Genomic DNA, 22,414 nt, shown 5'->3' on the forward strand with positions numbered 1-22,414 from the left:
AAAACTAAGATATGGAGCTGACACCCCTCCACATTACAGCACATTTATGGTCATAAATGAACACATGTTCTCTGAAAGCCTGTTCTTCTATTTTTTTCCTAAATTAAGAATGTCAGAGTTTTGTCATGTGCTATCTCTGGCCTGCCCCAAGAAACTCAAAATAAGCAACAGCAAAAAAACACCAAACCCAAAACAAAACCAAAAAACACACAAGGAAACCCTCATATAGTGAAACTGGAACAGAAATGTAATGTTTTAGCCTTGGCGCATGCAAACAAGAGGAGAGGCAATAATGCAGTACTTCAATCTGTATTGTCTATATAAAACATTTATTTTTAAGCTCTATAATGGTATTATAGAAATACATAGAATATTTTAGAGTGTATTTTAGTGTACTCACTGTGAAAATAACACATTTAAGACAGGTATTCTTATGTCCAAACGTTTTAAATATATGCACTTCTTTGTCTTGCAGTATTTATGTAACTTTGAAAAACAAAATATCAGTATTTTATTCCTTGCCAGAATCTTCTCATTCGGATTTCCCTGGGTCATCTCGGGTGCTCACTGCTGTGGGATATTATAAAAACCACGAAAAGTCCGTAGATTTCCTATATTTGCTTGCATTCATGTCTAGTGCACATCGCTTGCCGTTCAATCCTCCAAGTGCCTTCTTCGTAAGTACAGTGACATATAGTGCATTCATCAGTCTTCACCTCCCGGCCTGCTGGAATGACAAGGGTTTCTGCAAAGCAGTTCGGGCCTGAAAGAAGGAGAGAGTTCATTATGTGAGACCAACAGTACACTGCAACCCAGCCTAGCACGGTCCTAGACCTGGGCATGGAAAACCTATTGCAAAGTGAGCAATGCTGGGCACATTAAACAAACATGGGCATCATGCATAAGGCATAAAGGCAGCAAAGAACACAAGGACCCTGCCCGCCAAGGTGGCTGGATGTTTCTGGCACAGACTGTCCCTGCCCTCGGTGCAGGAAGGTGCAGTAAAACCACTCTGCAGAACATTCAACTGTGACAGAGGCCTGGGCACACCCTGATGGTGCAGATGAACACAGACTGAAGCTACAGAAAATGCCAGCTGTTGGTAATTCCACAGTGCTACTGTAAGCTACTAGAGAGCTGCTTATACATTTTATTACTTTTTTTCCCCACTGGAAGTAAGCATTTTAGTTTCTGTAGTAACCATAGTATCACATTAGTTTATCTTCCCTTTCATGAGAAAATAGTCTGTTTCCAGCAGGGTGGAATAGCTTCAGCCTCTTCTGAATGAGGACACTTTTCATGTGAAATATGAAATATTCCGTTTTATATAAGTCAGTAAGTCTACAAACACTTCTTTTCATAGTAGACTGAAATAACTTTATTTCCAAGGATGAGGCAGGAGAAAAACACACCAGCACAAAGTTCAGAAGATCAATCTGGTTCTTTCAAAAAGCAGAAGGCTGTATTATCTATATTTCTGTCAAAAAAATAAGTCTATTTCTGCCCTGAAAATCCACATGCACTTGCAGAGCAGCATTAAACCCTCCAATCATGTATCTATCCACTGTCATACCTCCAAGTGGAACTCGGCCTTTCCATTCAATGAGCACCCACAGCAGCTGCTCAGGCACAGCCTGGCCACTTCACAGCACTTTGGCACCACTGTCATCAGGGCAGGATTTGCAGGAAGGGCCACGATACACTGATCTGGTACTGCTGAAATTCTTAATGGTTATGGATGCACAAAACACTTGTTGACTTCCAGCCTGTTTGCCATACAAGTAAATATATCCCAGATGGGCTCAGTCTCCCATTGCTGAGGGTTTACTCCAAGACCTGCACCAAAGAGCATGGCTTCTTCCTCTTCTACAGAAATGCAGCCCCACCTCTCGGGCTGCACGTTTTAAAACACAAACCAAATAGTTCACAAATCAATTTTAATGACTGAAACAGGTTATGCCTTTGCGTGCACACAACAGGCTGAGAATCAGATGCCAAACTGGCCGTAAGGAAGCCTTTCCTCACTGAAGAGTTACCTCTAGAAGAGACCTGCAAGACCTGCAGGAATTTGCTTCCCCAAGTTGTACTCCTTCTTAATGATCTGAATATTTAAGCCCATACTTTGTTTTCACAGAATCAGAGACTGTAGAATCATTGAGGTTGGAAAGGACCTCAAAGGTCATGGAGTCCAACTGTTAGCTCAGCACCACCGTGTTCATCATGAAACCGTGTCCCCAGGTGCCACATCCACATCCCTTTTGAACACATCCAGGGATAGTGATGCCAACACTTACCTGGGCAGCCTATTCTAATTTTGGAATTGACTGTTGACAATTATCTCCAACATGTGGCTTCTTCCACAATTCTGGGTGACTTCCTGCTCGTTTGGATGCAGAAAGTGCAGGAAAATACAGCATATTTCATCTAAAATCACCTGCTTCACTATCCTAATGTTATTGTCATTCTTCTGTGTTTTTAGTCCCTCTATCTGTCCCTGCAAAGTATTACTAAGCTGGAAACACTGGAAGGAGAACCTTTCGGGTGAAAGCAATGCTCCTGGGTCCCTACTGCACACTGGGATGTGCCCTGGGTTTCAACCAAGGTAAAGCAGAGTTAACCATGCTGTCCTCAGTGGAACTTTGCTTAAAATCTTTGAATCCTGATCTGCACAATTCTGTTCCTGTGAAATTCAGTATTCTTCTTGCACCTAATAAAGTTTCATCCCAAAATGAGCTCACCTGCGCATTAGGTAAAGATACCTGAATGTTTTGCATGCTGGACTGTAACAGCCCCATGATTTACAAAGCTGTATGATATAAAGAGTTAAAATATTAAAAGCAGGATCTACTTTCCATGGAGAATTTGTATGAAACCTACAAGACCACTTGAAGTTTAAACACTATTTAAAAGGAAAAAGTGATGTCAATCCCCCGTACAGGATTTATTTTAATCCTGGAAAAGCAAATGTTATAGGTTATACTTGGTTATAAAAACCAACTGGGGAATGAAGTAAAAAGGGTGCAACACACCTAATTCACTCAGATTCAGAATGTAAATGCCTCCAGTAACAATTACCAACACTTTAACGCCATGTGTGATGAGTCCTTTTTACACCAGAAGGTTACTTAATGTAAAGATTCAACGAGTTACACCTCAACTGTTAAACTATTTTATATGGGGGTAAGTCATTGCTTTGGTAAATCTACAGAAGAGCAATGACCATCTATCTGAGAAAGGGACCTGAAAAAATAAATGGCAGCAACAAACGTTGTTTCAGTACCATGGAACTTTTCCTAAGAAAATTGTCCATTTTCTGGTTCTGCACTTGCACCCACCATCACTTTAAGTGCAAATCTTACACCATACCTAAGCTGACAACAGTCAGCTGGCATCCTTGCCCTCACCTTTTTCTCTGCAATATCACTCACAACGTTGAGGGTAATGTTACAGAAAAGGTCATGAATGAAAAGGCGGAACTGACTGGATTACTGCAACATCATGCACATAAATGTCAGTGCAATATAGTGTACAAACAAGGGAAAATAATTCCACAACTCTCCTCTTATTATCTCTCCAAACTCTCAGGAAAATAACTCTAGGGAAAATAACTCTGAGCTTCACCCCAAACCTTCATTTAATTTTGAAACTGTATGAGCTTGTTGTGGCTCTTGGTGTCCTGCGGCTCCCTTCCCACCAAGCAGGGAATGCTCATCCCTTTCCTCTTCTTCTGAGGAGCAGACAGAATACAGACTTTCATGTCTGGACTGATGAGACCGGCCTGCAGTGATGGGGTTTATGAGGGACAGCACTGCCAGGACCCTTGGTGAAGGGCTGCTCTGGCTACTCCTGTGCCTCCAGCAGCCCATCCCTGGCTCCCGCCTGTCACACAATCACGGAATATTCTAAGTTGGAAGAAAAGAGACTCACAAGGATCATCAAGTCCAGTTGGAGGGACAGTGATGATGAAGCCACTAATGATTCTCTGCCTGTCTAAAAGGACCGTAGGGAAAATGAGGATTTTGAACAGACAGTGGGAAGGCCAGGAGGCACGGCAGGCACACAAAGGCTGGTTTTAAAAGTTTAAGAGTGCCTTTTCCTCAGTCTCCCTTTGAAGAGGGTGGTCCTCAGCATTCAGGGTGGATGAGCTGCCCCAATGGCAAGGCACTTGCTGAAATTACTGCTTTACTTAAAACTAGGCAGTTTATACTGATTTAGGAAGATTTTTAAAAAGTAAGCCATTTTTGGGTTTTTAAGTTTGCAAAATTACCTGACTTAGCACATGAAAAACATTTCCAAGTAAATTTTGGCTGTTCCAACCCCACAGCAGTGGTGGGCTTTCTCACTAGGTGCTGCTGCTGCAGGAGCAGTGAATTTGTTCTCCTTGGTCTACAAAGAAGGTTGCCTGTTTCTGAGCTCCTTCTTGGCTACTCTGCTCAACTTTAGCACCTGGTACTTGCTCAGTGCAGCACTGTCTGGTTTGCTCTGCAGTACAAACCTCCTGGCCCCATCCCCAACTGTGTACACTTGTATAGCACTAAGGCAGTCAGTGGTGCTTCACTTCTTCACAGCAGACGAAGATCTTGCTGTATCACTCTTGAATCTGGCAGAAAATTCACTATGACATACTGTATCAATTCTGAGTGCAGCTTGAAATCTTCCACAACGTTGTTTGCTTTCTTAAAGTATACAACTGGTGCTGTCAGACTCCACTCGAGCCATACCATGCTGTTACCAGCACAGATTTCTTTCCCAGGGCTAAGGCACAGTTGCTGCCATTGCAGCAAAGCCTCAAAGCAGCAAGTTCAGTGCAAATCCTCAGTTCTCACACTGAGCACCAGATTGGCACGCAGCTCTCGGCTTCCCTGCATCTGAAACAGTGAATTCTAGCTTCCCAAAGCAACATTTTTACTGCGATCTAAAGAACTAAGGTGGCAGATCTGGGTGGTTAATTTATTGAGTGATTATAAAGAGATCCTCATCTCAGAAACACTTAAAAACTAAAAAAGTTTCAAAATATTATTGGGGTAAATGCTGCTATTGTAATTTTTTTTTAATCATTTCACTGGTCCTGTGGAAAATTTCCAACGACTTATATCATATGCTTCAGTGTTGACAAAGGCAACAATCTAATTAAAATGCAAATTTTTTTATCTCTGAAGGAAACAGCTGATGCCAATTCTCAGCAGAAAATGCCCAAGCCACTCACCTACAGAAGTACCTGTAACCTTGACAACCTCAGAAGTGCATCTCTGAAACTACTCCTCCCCTCCTTGCACAAAACCACAGCGGTATGTCACAGAGCTGTTCCTGTCTCCTCTTCCTCCTGCCCTTGTTTTTCTATGGGCACACATTCCCATCAGTTAAAAAATACGAGATACAGCAGTCTGGTAAGTCACGATTTAATCAACTGTTTTCATCATGTGTTACACTGAATCATGGACTAAGAAATCTCTTCAACTGCAAGTTAATGTGCTTGCCTGGAGAATAAGTCACAGCAGATTTTTGCCAATTAAAACTACAGCGACAATCTCTGCAATTACAACGCTTTGGTGTTAGACTGCTTTGGGCTCTGGTTTGCACTAAACTTCCTCGCAGCTGCCTCTCTAATAGCTCCTTGCAGCAGTCAAACAGGCCACTTCCAAGCAGTCCCATCTACGCTGACAGCTTTCTGGCCTTCATCACTGGCATCATTCATTCTGGCATCATTCATGTGGTATTATTACACTTTGTAAATAACCCAACCTCAACATTTAGCTTACCCCCTTGGTTTCATTGTCTCATTTTTCATTAAGACAGTTCCAATGGTTACGACATGGAAAGAGAGGTCCTATACTGCCCTGGAAGTCTTGAGAACCATGACAATATACAAGAAGGAGCTGTGCTGGGTGAGATCAGGGGTCCACCTGCACCTACAGTGGCCAGAAGGAGATGCATGGGGAAGTATACAGGGACAGAGCAAGCATACACATCCAGTTTTCAGCACTGTCTGAATTGGAGATTTGGTAAATGGCTCCTCCTTGCTGACTTAGTGGAGTTAATGGATGGAGTTAAAAGGTTACTTCATGATTAACCTCTCCAACATCCTGATGAACTCAGATAAACAGAATTTGGTTGCAAGGACATCCACAGCTATTATGCACAGGGTAGAACAGTTTTCTTTTCTTGTCCACCCACTACCTAAACTTGGTATTTCAAAATCCTCATAGTGGAAGAGGTGGTGACAACCATTTCCATCTCTGTCATGCTGTTCATGATCTTACTGACCTGTAACATGCTTCCCCTCTGCCTCACTAGCTCACCTGCAGGTTGAGGAGGCTAGTTCTGCACCCTCACTGACCTCCCCAAGCCTCCCCCAGTTCTGCTACCTCCTTTTGGAACTGTAAGGATCAGACCTGTGTACCACACACAAATTGTAGAAACACCATGGACCTGTACACTAGCACAGTGATATTCCCTGGATTTTTTCCTATTTTCCTCCTACTTCCTGACATTTGCCTTTCTGTTGTGGCCACTGATGAAAAAGTTGAGCTGACGTTTTCATTACACTTATGAATTTTACATCAGACAGAAATCTTACAGAAACAAACGTATCATTGCACTCCAGTAAAATCTGCTGCTGCCTGTGTTACATAAAAGTTTTTCTGTCCAGAAATGCTACTTGACAGTCTTCCATGTACAGGAAGAGTGTTTTTGTTGCTCTGTAATTTCAGGAACATGCTGGAGAAAGCAAAGCATTCCCTCCCACCTCCCAGATCTTTCTTCTTTCGGACATTTCAAGACTCTCTCCATTGCAGATGCCAGGGAGACTAATGAAACACTCAGCTGGAAAATCTAGCCAACCACCTGTCTGCATTTCAAGCTGTCTACTGCTGCAGATGACCTGCGATGCCACCATACAAAGCCAAGAACGTTTTGGAAGTTCCACTGGGGAGCTAGGACAACTGAGGACCAAACCACAGACAGATGCTGTGCCTGCCTCCCAGTGCACAGGGACACAAGGTCCCCTCTCACCTGCTCAGATATTTGAGATGGATTTGTGCTAGTGTGGCATGGTGAGACATCAAAATAAGACTGCTGTGCCACGTAGCACCACAACAGAAAGATTTCTGAGACATGGGCATTATCTCCCTCACCCCTCTCAAATCTAATCGCTTTCTCCAGAGATAGCATCGGTACCTACTTTGTGTCCTTCCAATCTCTAATCTCTTTTAAGGGGTCTCTACTCCCTGACTTGATTTTGTTTCCCTCTCACGTGGAGGTGTGTATTTCTATAATACATCTATCTACTGTGAAATGTCAGCTCAGAAGATAAAGCATGAAAAGCAGCTGGCAAAAGGAGACTGTGACCAGGATTACAGCACACTCTCATTCTCTCACAAAAATAAGTTCATCACCCCTGCTACCGTCATGATTCTGACTTCTCCCAGTCCATCGAAATCTTTTACTTGCCTCAGTACCTCTGGACACAACTGAACCAAGTCTGAAAGAGAGTTTTCAATAACAGAAGAAGGATTCAGGTAAATCCAATCTTAAAAGCTATTTGAGACCCTGAAAAATTATGTACTATTTCCATAGTTTATCAATGCTTTAAGATAACCAGAGAAACATGGCAGATATCCTATTAGACTTCCTGTAAATGGGTGTATATATATGGTATGACAAGGAAAAGCAAAATAAAAGTATCCATTTTGTGGTTTTTCCCAGCTGCCATGGGATGTTACAAAAAAGCAGTGGGTGCAATATGCAGCCTTCCATGAAAGCATCATTTTTTTTTCAGGCTAGACAAAGCTTTGGTGATTTTAAGAATAATAAAACCCCTCCTTCTGTTAGGGCCATATTTTTTTTAGATGCATAGGGAAATGACAGATTGGAAGAAACTATTTAAAATAACATTTTGCCAACTAATTTAGAAGGATATGTATAGCAGTGTCTGCTGTGAGTGGACCGATAGAAGAGAGCCCAAGGAAGCTCTTCTGTAACTGAACAGGGTGACCATGTCATCAGTGGCACTGCTGTGACAAAGTGGGTATCAAAGGTCTGGCACCTGCTGTAGCCTACCTGTGCCTGTGTGTGCTTTAATCCAGAACATAAACCAGCTACAAACCACTTAAGAGCCAGGTTTCAATGTTCTGCTGATGAGACTCGCAAGCGCTGTTTATGACCATGTTCTGCTGTTTTACTTTTTCATTTATCACACATAATTAATTTTTCATTTAGCACTATTGATGAACATTTTATTCTGGCTCCAGTTCTAGAAACTGCAGTGGTGTCCAAAACGGCCCACAGAACATGAAACAATGCCACCACAGCCAGTGGACTGATCCTTTTCACCGCTGCATCTTCCCAGCTCTGACCCTCCATCACCTTGCACTTGGTGGTGATGTTAGCATCCCTGGAATGACAATGCCAAATACTACTGAAACCACTGACAATGCCAAGAGTACTGCTACCAAAAAGGGCTGCAGAGTTTTGCACAGACAGAAATGTCTTGCAGGAAGGGAATAGTCTTCAACCTGCCACTGCCTCTGTCTCCTTAGATTTTCAGGTGTATCCAGTGAGCAGCATTTCAGATATCTGCTTTTTATGTACTGAATACAAAGAAGCAAAGGAGCATCGAACACAATACAATCCAATACCACATGAGCCAAACAGGAAGCCTTGAAGCATAAAAGGGTCCAATTAAACGTAAGGCTTGATTGCCATAAAAACAAACTGCATCAAACAACTCCCTTTATCAGAGAAAATACAGAAAGACTCAAATCGGCTACTTAAAATGATTTTCAAAGGTTCTATGACTTGTAAAAGGACATTGTATTCCACACAGGAACAGCATCAATTAGACATGAGCTGAACATTGTGGGTATCTCACAGAAAATTACATAAACACTTAGAAGCCAGCAAGCTGTGCATCGATTTTAGGCTCAGCTTTCTTGCAGGTCTGTCACAGCCCAGATGATCAGGAAACTAAAGATACCGAGTTGAATGTATGGAGAAAAATCATGTCAGATGCCTGAGATAACAAACATTTGTGTTGGAAAAAAAATCTGAGATCATTGAGTTAATGTATTAACCAAGCACTGCCAGGTCTACCACTAAACCATGTCTCCAAGTGGCACATCCACATGCATACTGAATGCTTTCAGGCATGGTGACTCCACTGTTTCCCTGGGCAGCCTGCTCCAATGCCTGACCACCCCCTCTATAAAGATTTTTTTTCTTAATATCCAGTCTAAATCTCCCTTGACACAACTTGAGGCCAATCCCTCTCATCCTGTCACTTGTTACTTGGGAAAAGTGACCTGCATCTGGCTGCAACATCCCTACAGGCAGTTTCAGAGAGCAATAAGTTCTCCCCTTAGCCTCCTTTTCCCCAGGCTAAACAACTTCAGCTCCCTCAGTTGGTCTTCATAGGACTTGCACTCCCTACATTAGGTCCACTGATGTCTGGACATGCTCCTGCACATCAATTCCTTGTAGTGAGGGACCCAGAACTGAACACAGGATTCAAGGTGTGGCCACACTGCTGAGCCCTGGGAACACCAGTAGTGCCCAGCTGCCAGCTGGATGTAACTCCATTCACCACCACTCACTGGGTCTGGTAATCCAGCTGGTTTTTTACCAAGTGAGCAGTGAACCAGTCCAAGCCATGAGCAGCCAATTTCTCCAGGAGAATGCTGTGGGAGAAACAGGAACTCTTGGGGGCTGGCACTCCTTATCCTGCTTACCTCAGTCCCTGCCAGTCATGTTTGCAGAAATCTGCCTGCCTGCACTCCACTTGGCTTCCCTCTGCTTCCCCCTGCACCATCCAGACTGGACTGTGAACCAGCCAGGGCTAAATCCAGCCTGCAAGAGAGGAGGGTGGCTTGGTCTGGGACCTGAGCTGTGGTGCAGCATTCTGCATAGATGCTTGCAATGGAGTGGAGCCCAAGGAGGGTGTGGGAGTAGCACTGGCTACCTGGAAAAGACTGCTGAAGCCCAGAGAGAGCAGTCACATCTAAGAAAACAAACCCCATCATTGCTAATTTTTCCCTCTGCAGAAGCATTGCCAGGTGCTGCAGGGACTGGCAACAGTGACGGGGCAGTCTGTGGGCTGCAGTGGGCTAAAATGCCTGCCTGCCCCAGCATTTGTAGCATTAGAGCTTAAAAACCCTGCTGTTGAGGTTAAGGGGGCTAATCCTTCCTTTTCTTAAGCTGTTTATTCATCCCAGTGACCCTGCTGGGCTTGGCAGGATAACTGGGGGCCTGGTAAAAAACCTGCTCAGCACTAAGACATCCTCTTTGCACTAGGAAACATCAGCTTACTCTTCAGATTAAGCAAGCCATGTGAAATGCCTTTGTTGAGAGATCCTCAACAAGTTATCCTAAAAACGGTTATGCAAGTTTAAAAAGATTCTGCTCTTCCAAAAGCACATGATACAGGCCCCAGAGATTTGCTGAAACACTGTAACTAAAAGCACATTTTAATTTGCCAAAACACTGCAGCACTGGTGGGCTGTAGTGTTTATCAGTTAGCTTAGGTCACTGAGAAGTGGTCAGCAAAAATGCACATACAGTCAGGATTTTATATGTCCTGAAACACAGGCTAAAAGCAGGATACTAATGAAGGATAAGATTTAGAGAATTATTTTGGGAAAATCCCTAACGATTTCAATTAAATCAAAAGTTAAAGTGCTACCAAAATACAGGATAATTCTGCTTTAGCAATGAAGCAGAATCTAAATCAGCGTATTTTTCCAGTCACTATAAATCACTGGGTTTTGAGAATACAATATGAGAATGGCCAGTGGCTACCTACTACTACAAGGAATTATTCAATCAAACCAACAAAACATCATCAGTCAAGCATCAGCCATTTTTTTTCCCCACATTTTAGAATACACACACTGAATACTGTTAAACCAGAGGTTATCTTTCTTACTGAGAATGATTTATACCAAAATCCTAAATGTAGTGTCATTCAAGTCCTGATAGACTGTCACAGCAGACAGTGACAACTCTCCCAATTATACAGTCCCCTTGCAATTTTAGGTACTTTATAAAGGCTTGGTGGTTTTTGTTTGTTTTTTTTTTTTTTTTTTTTTTTTTTGTGTCATCATTACTGATCTTTTGGGTTATTTTTTGTTTGTTTGTTTTAGTTATGATCTTAGGCACTTGCATACACAGATTTCTAGCCACTCTTCACTGGAGTTGACTTGTTCTGGTTGTAAGTGTACAGATGTCCCTAACGTGCCTCTCTTTAGGTAATCTGCTGCTGAAGTGATACACACCAATGAGAAAAAGATGTCACCACTGAAGGAGCTGCAGTCTGGAATCTCAGACACCTGTGTAACCCTCTTATACAGATAAGCTGTGAGCAAAGCTGACAGCTGCAGAAAGAGGAAACAGAGGTTAAGACTCTTAAAGGGAATAAAGTTTGTGCAGTAACAGAAATAAGTGGTCTGTCACATCTGAACTGCTCAGCTTTATCCTTGAAGACTTTGGACCTGTGGCATTTTCTTGATTGTATTTGTGATTTTGTGCTTATCTTATCAATTTCCTTTGAGTAACAAGAGGTAAGTATACCTAGCCAAGTCAAATACCAGCTGTTACCTAAAACATTAAAAAACCCCAAACCGTTCCACAAAGGATATTCTTCAATATATACTGAAGACTGACCATCTTCTTTCCCTCTTCTACCTTTCTCATTTACAATGTTTCCAATAATCTTCCTCCTAAAACCAGAAAAATAGTACCCCTTCTTGCAGGAGTAGAAGTGTCAAGGATCTGTGCCAAAGAATGAATTACAACTGTCAGCATGTCATGCATCATTTTAAAATTCAATGAATTCTAACAATGTCCTTTGCTGTGCATTGTTAGCTTCACTGACTGAAATAAAAAGCTGTCTTTGTGAAAAACAGATGTAATGCATGCGAACCAGAACAGGAAAATGAAGAACCTGTTTAGTCACCAGTCTTAATATATTACTTCTATAGGTGTGAAAATTTACAAAATATACAGTTGTAATTGCTAATTGTTTTAATGTCATACTATTACTATATGAATATACCTGTAAAAAATTGAGTTGTTAAGTTTTCATGAGGAAAAAATTCCTTAGAAGCTAGCTTTAAGATGCAGCAAAGTTATTCCACAACTGAGAAAAATCACAGTATTTTTATGACCAAAAGAGAGGTTATGCTTTGCCCTCCCTGCTACTCAATCAATAATTCCAGCTTTTTATCCCCTTTAACGATTTTCCCCTGGTGGCTATGAAACACAACCCTGACACAGCTTGCTTTGGAAAGACTACATTTTGTACCCGTGGAGGAAGCTGAATTTAAAATCACAGGAAAATGTCTCTGTGAGAGCACGCTCTTCCTGCCCCTGGTACCCCAAGCAGGGTTCCCTGAACAGCCCTACTCCCCCGGCTGGCCAGGATGCAGAATGGAAAAGTTTGGCATCAATCCCTGTTCCAACACACTGCTGCCGGACAGACACAGTTCTGGGGATAGGCACCCAGCTTTGCCACCTAAAAATGAGGGATCTGGTCTAAGCCAGCCACCTATGGACTCTGTATATGGAGGGAAAGGAAGAAGCACCTCTGAGGACAAGTCCTTGCCCACCTGCAGACAGGTGCTGCCACAGCTGCTCACTAGGCTGGTCTGCAGGTTGAGCCCTTCACCAGCACACAGGCATCCTCCTCACACTTCAGCCCCATTTCTCACAGGGCCTCCTTGTATCACTCTCCTACCTCATCAAGGTCTTGCACAGAATACTGAGTGAGATACTGAAACAACACCATTTGGATGAAAGAAATACTCGGGATAGGAAGGGGTGCATCAAATATTAGTTATTCTGTTGATCAGAAACTGTCAACAAGTCAGAGCTGAAAATTTGAGACACCACTCCTGAGGAGACTTCACACACTCCACTTAGGATCATGTCTAAAGACAGCTTTTAAGAAATACAACCGGGTATTATGCAAATCTAAATATATTAAGCTGCAACATGAAAATCCATCACTACCTGAAGTTAATTTCCTCTTATTTCCATTTGCATCACCCTCACACAACTCATGCATCAAAAACTAGCTAACAGGGATGCTTTGGAGTAGGAAGAGTGGGAAACCAGAAGATGGAAGGGTGATTCATTGCAAAAGCAAAAGATTAGGAAGCCACTGGTGTCAGAAGAAACCAAATTAGTGTGATTTCAAGCAGAAAGAAAAAAGGAAGAAAGCAGGCGGGGCGACTGGCAAACTTATTTTAAGTAATCATCTTTTTGTTGAGATGGAAAGACAGATGGTTTGAAGTGAGAGACATGAATCATGAAAGATATGAGAACCAGCTTTGTTAAATGTAAGGATTGCCTCTGCGAGTTATACCAATCCTTTCATCCAAGAGAAGTGCAGCAGCACAGAGACTGCATGTCATTCACAGGAGTACATTTAAAAGGACACACAATACTCCCAAAAGATCTTCCACATAACATCGCTCAACTTCTTCACTTTTAGAGTCTTAATCAGCATTTATTTTCCCAGGTGCTATGAAGCCAAGAGCACCAGTTGACAGTGCAGTGCTCTCCTCCCACGATGTTGTTAGTGCAGGCTCTTTCTTTCCTTTACACAGGTGTGAGAAATTGGGCAGAGCCCAGCAGAGACCACAACCCCCTGGTTGCAGACAGATCTTTGGCTTCTGGGACATATGTCAGCTGGGCCAAGGGCTAGTGAAAGAAACAGAGTGAGGATGATAACTTAATGTTCCCTTCAACATTCCCATGATAAGCTCAATGTTCCCTTCAACATTCCCATGGCAACTTGTTATGGTGTATCAATGGATCGAGTCTGCCTATTCAGCCACCAACACTAACGTCACAGGGTGGGCTGTTTTGGCTAGGAAGATTCAACAGTTCATCGCTGTCACACAGCAGGATACAGACACCCTCCAAAAACACTAGGGCTCATGTAGAGCCCTCTGGTTTTAGCCAATGCAAACTCACAATCTAAGAAGCCAAAATTTGTGCAATGGAGATTGCAAAGATGTCTGATGTTCTAACGAGAGACAAGATATTCACAGCCAGGGGCTGAACTATTTAAATGCCCAGCCACTAAGGCAAGGCACTAAGCCAAAGAGGAGGCAAGCACTACCAGTATCAGTGGAGTTCCTGTTCACAGAAGTACCCATCAAGCTCCTGCAAAGACGCTCAGGGAAAAGCAAGAAATCAGATCAGGCCTTTCATCAAATTAATAGTCCAGAAAACTCGGAAAAAAATTGAACTGGATTCCAGAAATGGCCCCCAAGATGGCCAAGCTGGCACTGGGAAGCAGGGTTGCTTTCTATATCTGTCTTTTCCTTTTTTTCCCCTAACATGTAAGACCTCTGGAGCAGTTACTGAGGCATGAAAATCAGTTTTTGTATTTACAGTAACAGAATTATTGTAAACCTATTCTTAAATATTTCCACATATTATATGCTTCTTCTTGTAAAATTATCTCCAAAGGCAATTATTATGGAAATAAAAGTTCTGGAGGAAAACAGCTGGTGCTTTTATGTTTATCCGAAAACTATGTTTGTTTTTTTCCTAGGCAAAACCAAAGCATTATGAAACTGTAAATGATTCCCAAGACATTTTGAAGTGATTTTTTTGAAACTCAGATTAGTGCACTAGAAAAAAGTAATAAAATAATACAAAAATGGTAAAACTAAAACTTACATTTTGTTTTTCTAATGAAGTTATTACTTCAGAATGTTGTACAACCAACAATTAAACACTTGGTGTAGGATTACAGTGATAGCTACTCAATCTGTCTCAGGAGTATTCTTCTACTCTCTGGTGATAAAAAATGATCACTGCACACTGCATACACACCACCCGTGTAAAGAAGACTTGAGAAGTCATGTGTTGAGTAGAAGTTATTATTTCCAAGAACCTCCCTAGAAGACAAAACTAAATTAAAATGAGAAGCTCTTAATTACAGAGTAGATGAGAGTGTTGTAAAACATGTGAGAGTCAGAGGTGTGGAAAGATGTTTCCTGCATAAGAACTGACGTCCTAGCAAAGGAGGGATGTCAGCCCAATGAGAAGAATCCAGCAGATCTTCTAATTCACTCACTTTTGCAAGGTGAGGCTCATTCCTGTCTTGCTCTGGGGCTTAATTTGCAATTACTCCCTTTGCACCTGATACTATAACCATTTATAGCACAATATGTACTTGTAAAGTCTACAACCATTACTGGATTAGTAACTTATTTTCTGATTCTTTATTCCAAGTCTATATGTAATTTATGCATGTGCAATTGAAATCCATATATTGATATGCATTAAAAATTAATTCTGTAAGGAATCTTTGTGGAACAAGAGCTTTGAATGGATTTTCAAGAGAGGAGAGAAAACTGGTCAGAACAAAAGGAAAATCACAAAAAACTCCTAACCAAAACCAAAACTCTGAAACAGTTTTTAAGGGAAATCTTGACCACAACACTGTGAATAAGATAAATAAATAATAATGAAACATGTAAATAAAAAAAGCATATAAATGCTTTAAAATAGACTAAAACACTTGAGAATGGAAACTTTTATACAGAATATGTATCATTCCAGGCACATTACATTAAGGAGTCTCTTTCCTCAAGCATGACTGTCAGCTGATTTCTACTGTATTAGGAACACTGATTTCTACTGTATTAGGAACATTTAGTAGCAGGACAAAATAATATAGTTGCAAACACGAGATTCCATGAGGAAATCATATCCAAACATCTCTTTCAAACATCTCTTCAAAATGCCAGCAATAAAAGCCATGGTTAAGCACACTTTCATCTTTGGCTAGTGCTAGAAACACCAGAACTGTCAAAGGATACTGAAACTAAGTCAAAATACCCTAATCATGGTTAAATAATTGGATTGATAAATTCAGATTTCAGATTCTAAGCTTTCTTGGCACATTATGTCATTTTTTTTTCCTCTGGGCACAAAGTCTTATCAAATAAAACATCTCTATACCTGTAATTATGAGCCTGATATTTCAGCTAATTAAGGAATATTTGTTCTTACTGAATAAAATCATGTTGTCAACTGAATACAGATGCCAACAAGCCAGAAAGGAGAAAACTCTTAAAATAGGGTAAAATGGCAGCTATAATGGAAGTCACGAATAAAAACTTTGCTTTTTGGCATTTCTCCTCCTTAACTTTCACTTCTTTTCGAAGTGGAACTCCTAAAAGCTGCACTCAGTCACTTGTTTTTCCCCAATAACTAATCTGTTGTGGGTTTTTCCTGCAGATGACATTGCTTTTAAAAAATCATTTCTAACACAGGTTTCTGTTTAAAAGACAGATTCAACTTCCAGGCTGTTAAAAAGTGAGAAAAAATGTCTAAAGGAGAGGGCTAGCCATATCTGACCACATTTGACTCCCACTACAGACAGAATGCCTATGGCTTGGTTTCTTACTCATTTGTTTTGGCAAAGATTTTAAGAAAAGTTTCAACCCTCACCATATTTATTTTTCCCCCTTAAGAGACAGTCCTGCCCTGTGTTAAGTTTCCATATGTGAGCTGTGTGAAAGGATTATAGGAAGACTCTACAGGGCATTTAAGCATATACATATAGGAGAAGAAGGCACCTTGTCCATACTGCAGCAGAGAGTAATGGGGATGATTTAAAAAAAAAAAAAAAAAAAAAAAAAAAAAAAAGTGGAAAAATAAGAAAAATATGGAAATGAAAGAATCTGCAAGGCTCCCGTGCAGAAATGTGCAAGTCTGCATGTTAAGGAAACCAGGCCCTAGGCACTAAAGAGATTTCAAAAGAGGTCATGCAATATAAATAAAACTTAAAAGCACTTTCTCTTCCTCCAGCTATCATGACGAGCACATCACATCTAAACAAGTTTTCTCAAATGTACCCCACGGCCAAGTCTTCATGTGCTGCAGCCCCCAGCATCACCCTTAGCACACTACTCTTCTTACTACCTAAGTCCCTCACCTGCCATTTACACACAAGTACAATCTGTAAGCAATCTTCCTACCTTTTAATAAAGTTTAAAGTTGATAAAATAAAATTACGGTAAGCAAAGATCTCCAAGTTCTCGTTCCATTCCTCTTTCTGTCTTCACCTCTAGTCTTTCCATCTCCTTCTCCTCCAGTCAGATTTGCCCTGAACCCCTCCTGATTTCTGAGACAGCTGCAGCACCCCATCTGCTAAGCAGCAGCACCACTTCACGCTGCCTGCTCAAGCACAGACAGCACACCTGACCAGAAAGGTGCACAGCATCACCTTCTCACACACGGGCACCATGAGTACTGCCAGCTGCACATTCACGTCAGGAACTCCACACCCAGCTGAGGGATTTGCTTTCTCCTCATGAATACTACAGCTTTCATTATAGTAGTGCATGTTGCATGAATTCACCCATGTAATCTCCTGAACTGCAGCAGAACATGGATAAAAAAGATGGTCCTGACATCTTGGCTGTCCCTAATATTCTGAGGTGTATTCAAAGCAGATCAAAAACCTGCAACCACTTTGGTGCTTTTGAACAGCTACTCCAAGTTTGCATCTCTCAGCGGGGCATTTTTTAGACTCTCTTTCCCAGTAGAAATCAAAGAGCCTTATTAAGATCCTAGCAGAAATCTAGAAAAATAATTACCTCTAGCTTTGTGGGGGTTTTTTGTTTTTGTTTTTTTTTTTGTTTGTTTTTTTTAATGACAGGTTCAGGTCCTTGAAAATTTCCATGTTTCTAATGCAGGCTAGACATTGGCTTAAATTGATAGCATTGGGGTAATACAGAGTTTCTTCATATCATTTCTTTTCAATCAGTAGCATTTCCTTTTAAAGATTTACACAATATGTAGCATATTGAACACCTGAATAAAATTTAAATTGTTTCTTTTTCTCCAGCCAATATGCTGTGTCACCTCACAGTTGTGGGGGTCCCTTGCTGTAAGACTTTGTGCCCTATAGTTATTACATAGATTGAGCTGCTAATTTAGGCACAGAATGCTGCTGACCATCCACATTTTTGCTCTTTTTTTCCCCTCTGCATTTTGATAGACTTTTCTAAAACTTCCAAAACCTAAAGATACCCTACAGGTTTTAAGAAAAAAAAAGTTGCCCATGCAACTCCAACCCCAAACTCTCATCACGTTGCTGGAAACTGCTTCATGCACTTGTGCACACACGCAAATAAACCATTAACTCCAAAGCTGTTCAGTGAATTGAGGACAGAGGACTCAAATCTCCTTTCTCAAAAAGAATGAAACTGAGGAGACACAGTGAATAATTATGGGCACTTGGGCACTTATAACCTATGCTTTTAGTATATTATAGATATATTATTTGGATGTTCCCTAATTCAGGCTTTTAGAATAATGATACTTGCAGAAATCACAGGCCAAGCAGACTGCAAAGCACCTTTCAGGGCATTAATAGCAGGCTGTGAACTTTCAAGGAGGGGACGAACAGACACCTTGAAGTAATAGATTTACTTCAAAGTTATTTTGGTATAGATTTAATGGACATAAGAAATCAAAATATATGATCAGTCAGAGCCCCAAGACCACGTGGCTAAGGCAGCCTGTCCTCCTGCAGACCCCTGGTGCAGCATGGGCAGTGCTGATCATTCCAGAGACTAAACGAGATGTCAGAATTAGAGCGAATCTGCACATTCAGCCAAGTAAGACCCAGGACAAATGCAGGGAAGGTGTTTCTTTTAAAGAGCTTGAGAAGAAGGGGTGAACAGAACAAACTGGCTTCCCAAACTCATACCATGAAAGTTCTTTTACTGCACTAAAATGTTATATATGGCCAAGATAATTCAAAACCTGATCAATTTCAAATAGGAACACACACTATAATTTCTATATGCATTTGAAACTTGCATTTGCAAAGAACATATCAAGTCAATAAAATTCTACCAAGACTTTGTAAAGTAAGAATATATTGGAGTCACAATTAAAAGTGCCACTTTGAAGAAAGACCACTCTCCTCCCTCCCAAACATCTCTTCAATAAATAATTAGTCTCAGATAATGCACATAACCTCTGCTGTTGATTCTCTGTTTGGGTGGCACACACACAGACACACACATTCAAATCAGTAAGAAATTTAGGGTTGCCTGCCTGTGCAATATGAAATGAAGCAGCTATGCTTACACATAGACCAGCAGAAGACCAGCATGGAAGGCAACTGAAGAGCAAGAACGATTGCTTAAATGAAAATTATGTAGAATAGTAATATTTAATGCTGCAGTAGAGACCCTAATCGTGATACAATGTACTACTGTATAACAAAACTTGTTCTGCTATAATTCAAATTCAAGCAAGAAAAAACAGATGAGGGAAGAGATTTTCATTCTCATAATCTTAAACATAAGTTTTAAACACATTTCTAAAACCTTTTTATCAAGGTCATGAGGAAACTCTGTGGCAAAGCAAAGGTTTGCATGAATATGTTTAGTGGTGTTCACAGCATGTGAAAAATGAGGCAGATCCATGGCTCTTAGACACCAGATTACCTCCATGGGCTTTGAAGTATGAGCTTGAATGACTTGTATCAATAGGACCTTGCTCACAGAGCAGACCAGCGCTACTCTGCTGTAAAGTAGTTAACTATATGATCACGAATGAGGGCGAGAATTTAAGCATTTTGATTTGAAGGCAAGACTAGTGTTTCAGCATATAGCCGACACCTTTGCAAATGGAAATGATGCAAAGCTGTGTCCAGCCTGAGGGATATAAAGCTACTAGGTGCAGTGATGCCTAACTGGCACAGGGAGTGCCACACTGACACACAGACAGGCACAGCGGGTGATGTCCCATGCAGAGAGACTTTTCTTGTACTATAACTTGGGGAGAACAATTGGGTGAGCCTTTGAAATGGATCAGGGTAAGACACAGGGTGGCCAGGTCTGTGACTGAAAACATTTCTGGAATATCTTCTGAAACCGATTCAGACATGAATCTGCACCAGACCCAGCTTGCAAGCTCTTTGGAGACCCATGTGTGCCAAGAATGTCCTCCAGTCCTTGCCAAAGACCAATGCTCCCAAAAGGGAAGAGCCAGAGTGGGACTCATGGTAGGTAAACAGCTAGAGGAATCTGAACTAAAGCATGGAAACATGCAGGGAGCCTCAGAGAGCTCCCCCAGGGCAAAGGGGTGGTTGATGACACAGAGACTACACAATAGACCTGCACCCTATCATCCTTCTGCACAGCCCAGAAGCACAGCACAAGATAAACACTGAGCCTTCCAAACCATCCAAGTGCTGGGGAAGCGCTTGGACAATTTCTACCACCCACAGAAACAAGCACGGCTTGCAGGCCGACTAACCTCAGCTCTGTCCTCAGCAGCTGCAGAAAGGATTTTCAGCTAATTCTTCTAGCATCTACAGCTGACAATTCTCATCTGAGGTTTTTGTCTCACTATACATATGTTTCAAAATAATAAACCTCCGAGGACCTAGTTTTATTATAATTTTCTGCAACCCCCTCAAACATGTACCATTTGATTTTTTAAGAAACTTCCCAAAAAATTACTCCCCTCCCCCCATCAGAGCTTTACACTGCCTGCAGAAATTATATTAATTCTACAAAGACAGACAAGAGTTCAGTGGAAAAGCAGTCATCATTCAGAACTCATCACTGGACATGCTGGACTAGCATTTGTCTCTCAGTTCTTGCTCCCTCAATAGGTGAGGCAAAAAGGCACAGATGCCAAATCATTTTAGCAGCGGACCATAAACAACAACAAAAAAAGGCTTTTGAAAACATGTTTGTTTGAAGGATTAAAAGAGAAAGATTATTTTAAGGATTAGCAGACAAACAGTAGGGAGTCTGAAACTGTCACGTAAGCTGTGTGAGTCCAGGTATGGGGCCAGGGACTTTTAAAACTTGTGGGAAATTTTACCCAGCTAGAGGTGTAATTAAACACAGCTGGAGAGCACACTTAAAAAGTGCCTCAAGGACTGCTCTTGGATGTATGAGTTTTGTCCACCTTGCTCACAACATGGAACTTGTCCAAGCACTTTCAGGAAAGCACATCCAGGGATCACTTTGCTCCTCAGGCCCAGCTGGCACTCTTTGGTCTCCACAATGTGCCAGCTTTGTAACTCCTCGAATTGCTGCTCTGTGCTGATCATGCTCTCACAACAACAACAGACAGAATTAAGTTCCTTGCAAAGGAAAAAAAATTGTACTGAGAGCCAGTGTCCTTCAGCCTCATGCTCTTCTACTGATAGCTAGGGACTTGGCTAAAAAAGAAAGATTTTGTGCCATAAAGTAAAAAGAAAAAAAGGTGCTTGAAGTGTGTCACATACTATTCCACAGCCATATTCTCAACAAAGTTTTCCAAACACGTGGGACACTACACCTCACACTATAGAATACCCAAGTTTCAGCTCGTCACAGGACATAACTTCATGGAATATTCTTAAGCAAGTTGCATAGATCTGTACCCAAAGTCCAACTTCAGCTCCTGACAATACTTTGCATTAAGGTGAGATATTAGTGAATAAGAAGGCTGGTATCACTTTGGGAATTTACACAGATATACCACAGGTTTTTGGCTGTCAAAGAACTTGTCGAAGACTGCTGTGGGACTGCAAAATCCCAGAGCTCAGATACATGTTGGCTCTATATTTAATATCTGAAGAGATCTGAGATATTGATTTTCATTACTATTATTATTTCTTATTATTTTGCTATATTTCAGTTATTAAACTCTTTTAATCTCAATCTACAGGTTTTATCTTTATTCTGATTTTCTGATCCCCATCCCACCGGGGGCAAGGAGGGAAGGAAGTCAGTGAGCAGCTGCATGATACTTACTTATTACAAGCTGGGGTTAAACCACAACAGAAGCAAACAGCTGCAGCTTACAGTAATAGAGGTCAAAAACTGTCATCTTGACAACACTTGAAGGCTCATAAACCTGTAAGTCAAGGAAAGTTAGCTCAACTATCTAACAACACAAAGGGGCTGCAAAACAAGTTTCTCCACATCTTTGATGAGTTCTTCTTCCAGCTAACCAAAGAAAAAAAAATCCTTCTCAAAACCCCTCTATACCAGAAATTACCTTGCTTTGCTTTATCCTACACCTAGCAGACCCAATTCAGTCCCCATATTAGTGCACACAGCACTCAGGCTCTTTGGTGATCCAATGTGTCCAGGATACCAGAAATTTGGAATATGCGACACAAATTAAGCAAAAAATAATGATGCTGTTATGTATGGGCTCAAAATCTTCATAGCACTAACAGAGCAAAATGTCTTTTTGGTGTGATAATCAATTAGTGCACTTGCAGGCAAAGTAAACTGGGAAATCTACCCAGCTGGACAAATATTTAGTGGGGAATTTACTCCTTTCTGTACGTGTGAAAAGTTCCTATTCACAAACAGCGCTTCCACTGTTCTCTTGAAGAAACCAGCAATTCATGTGCCACCTCCAC

General features: G+C 41.3%; 1 protein-coding gene across 6 annotated transcripts in view; it reads right to left on the reverse strand.

The window, feature by feature from the left end:
* Positions 1-295: 295 nt before the first annotated feature.
* The window catches only part of VWC2 (von Willebrand factor C domain containing 2), a 56,618-nt gene continuing 34,499 nt past the window's right edge, over positions 296-22,414 (reverse strand). For all 6 annotated transcript variants that reach the window (XM_040067174.1, XM_040067166.2, XM_040067217.2 and 3 more), the window contains one exon: positions 296-763. In XM_040067174.1, coding sequence (XP_039923108.1) covers positions 612-763 — 152 coding nt within the window. In that variant the 3' untranslated portion in view covers positions 296-611. The remainder of the gene's footprint in view (positions 764-22,414) is intronic.

Source organism: Hirundo rustica, chromosome 1 (genome assembly GCF_015227805.2).
Source record: "Hirundo rustica isolate bHirRus1 chromosome 1, bHirRus1.pri.v3, whole genome shotgun sequence".
In the NCBI taxonomy this organism is placed as follows: Eukaryota; Metazoa; Chordata; class Aves; order Passeriformes; family Hirundinidae; genus Hirundo; species Hirundo rustica.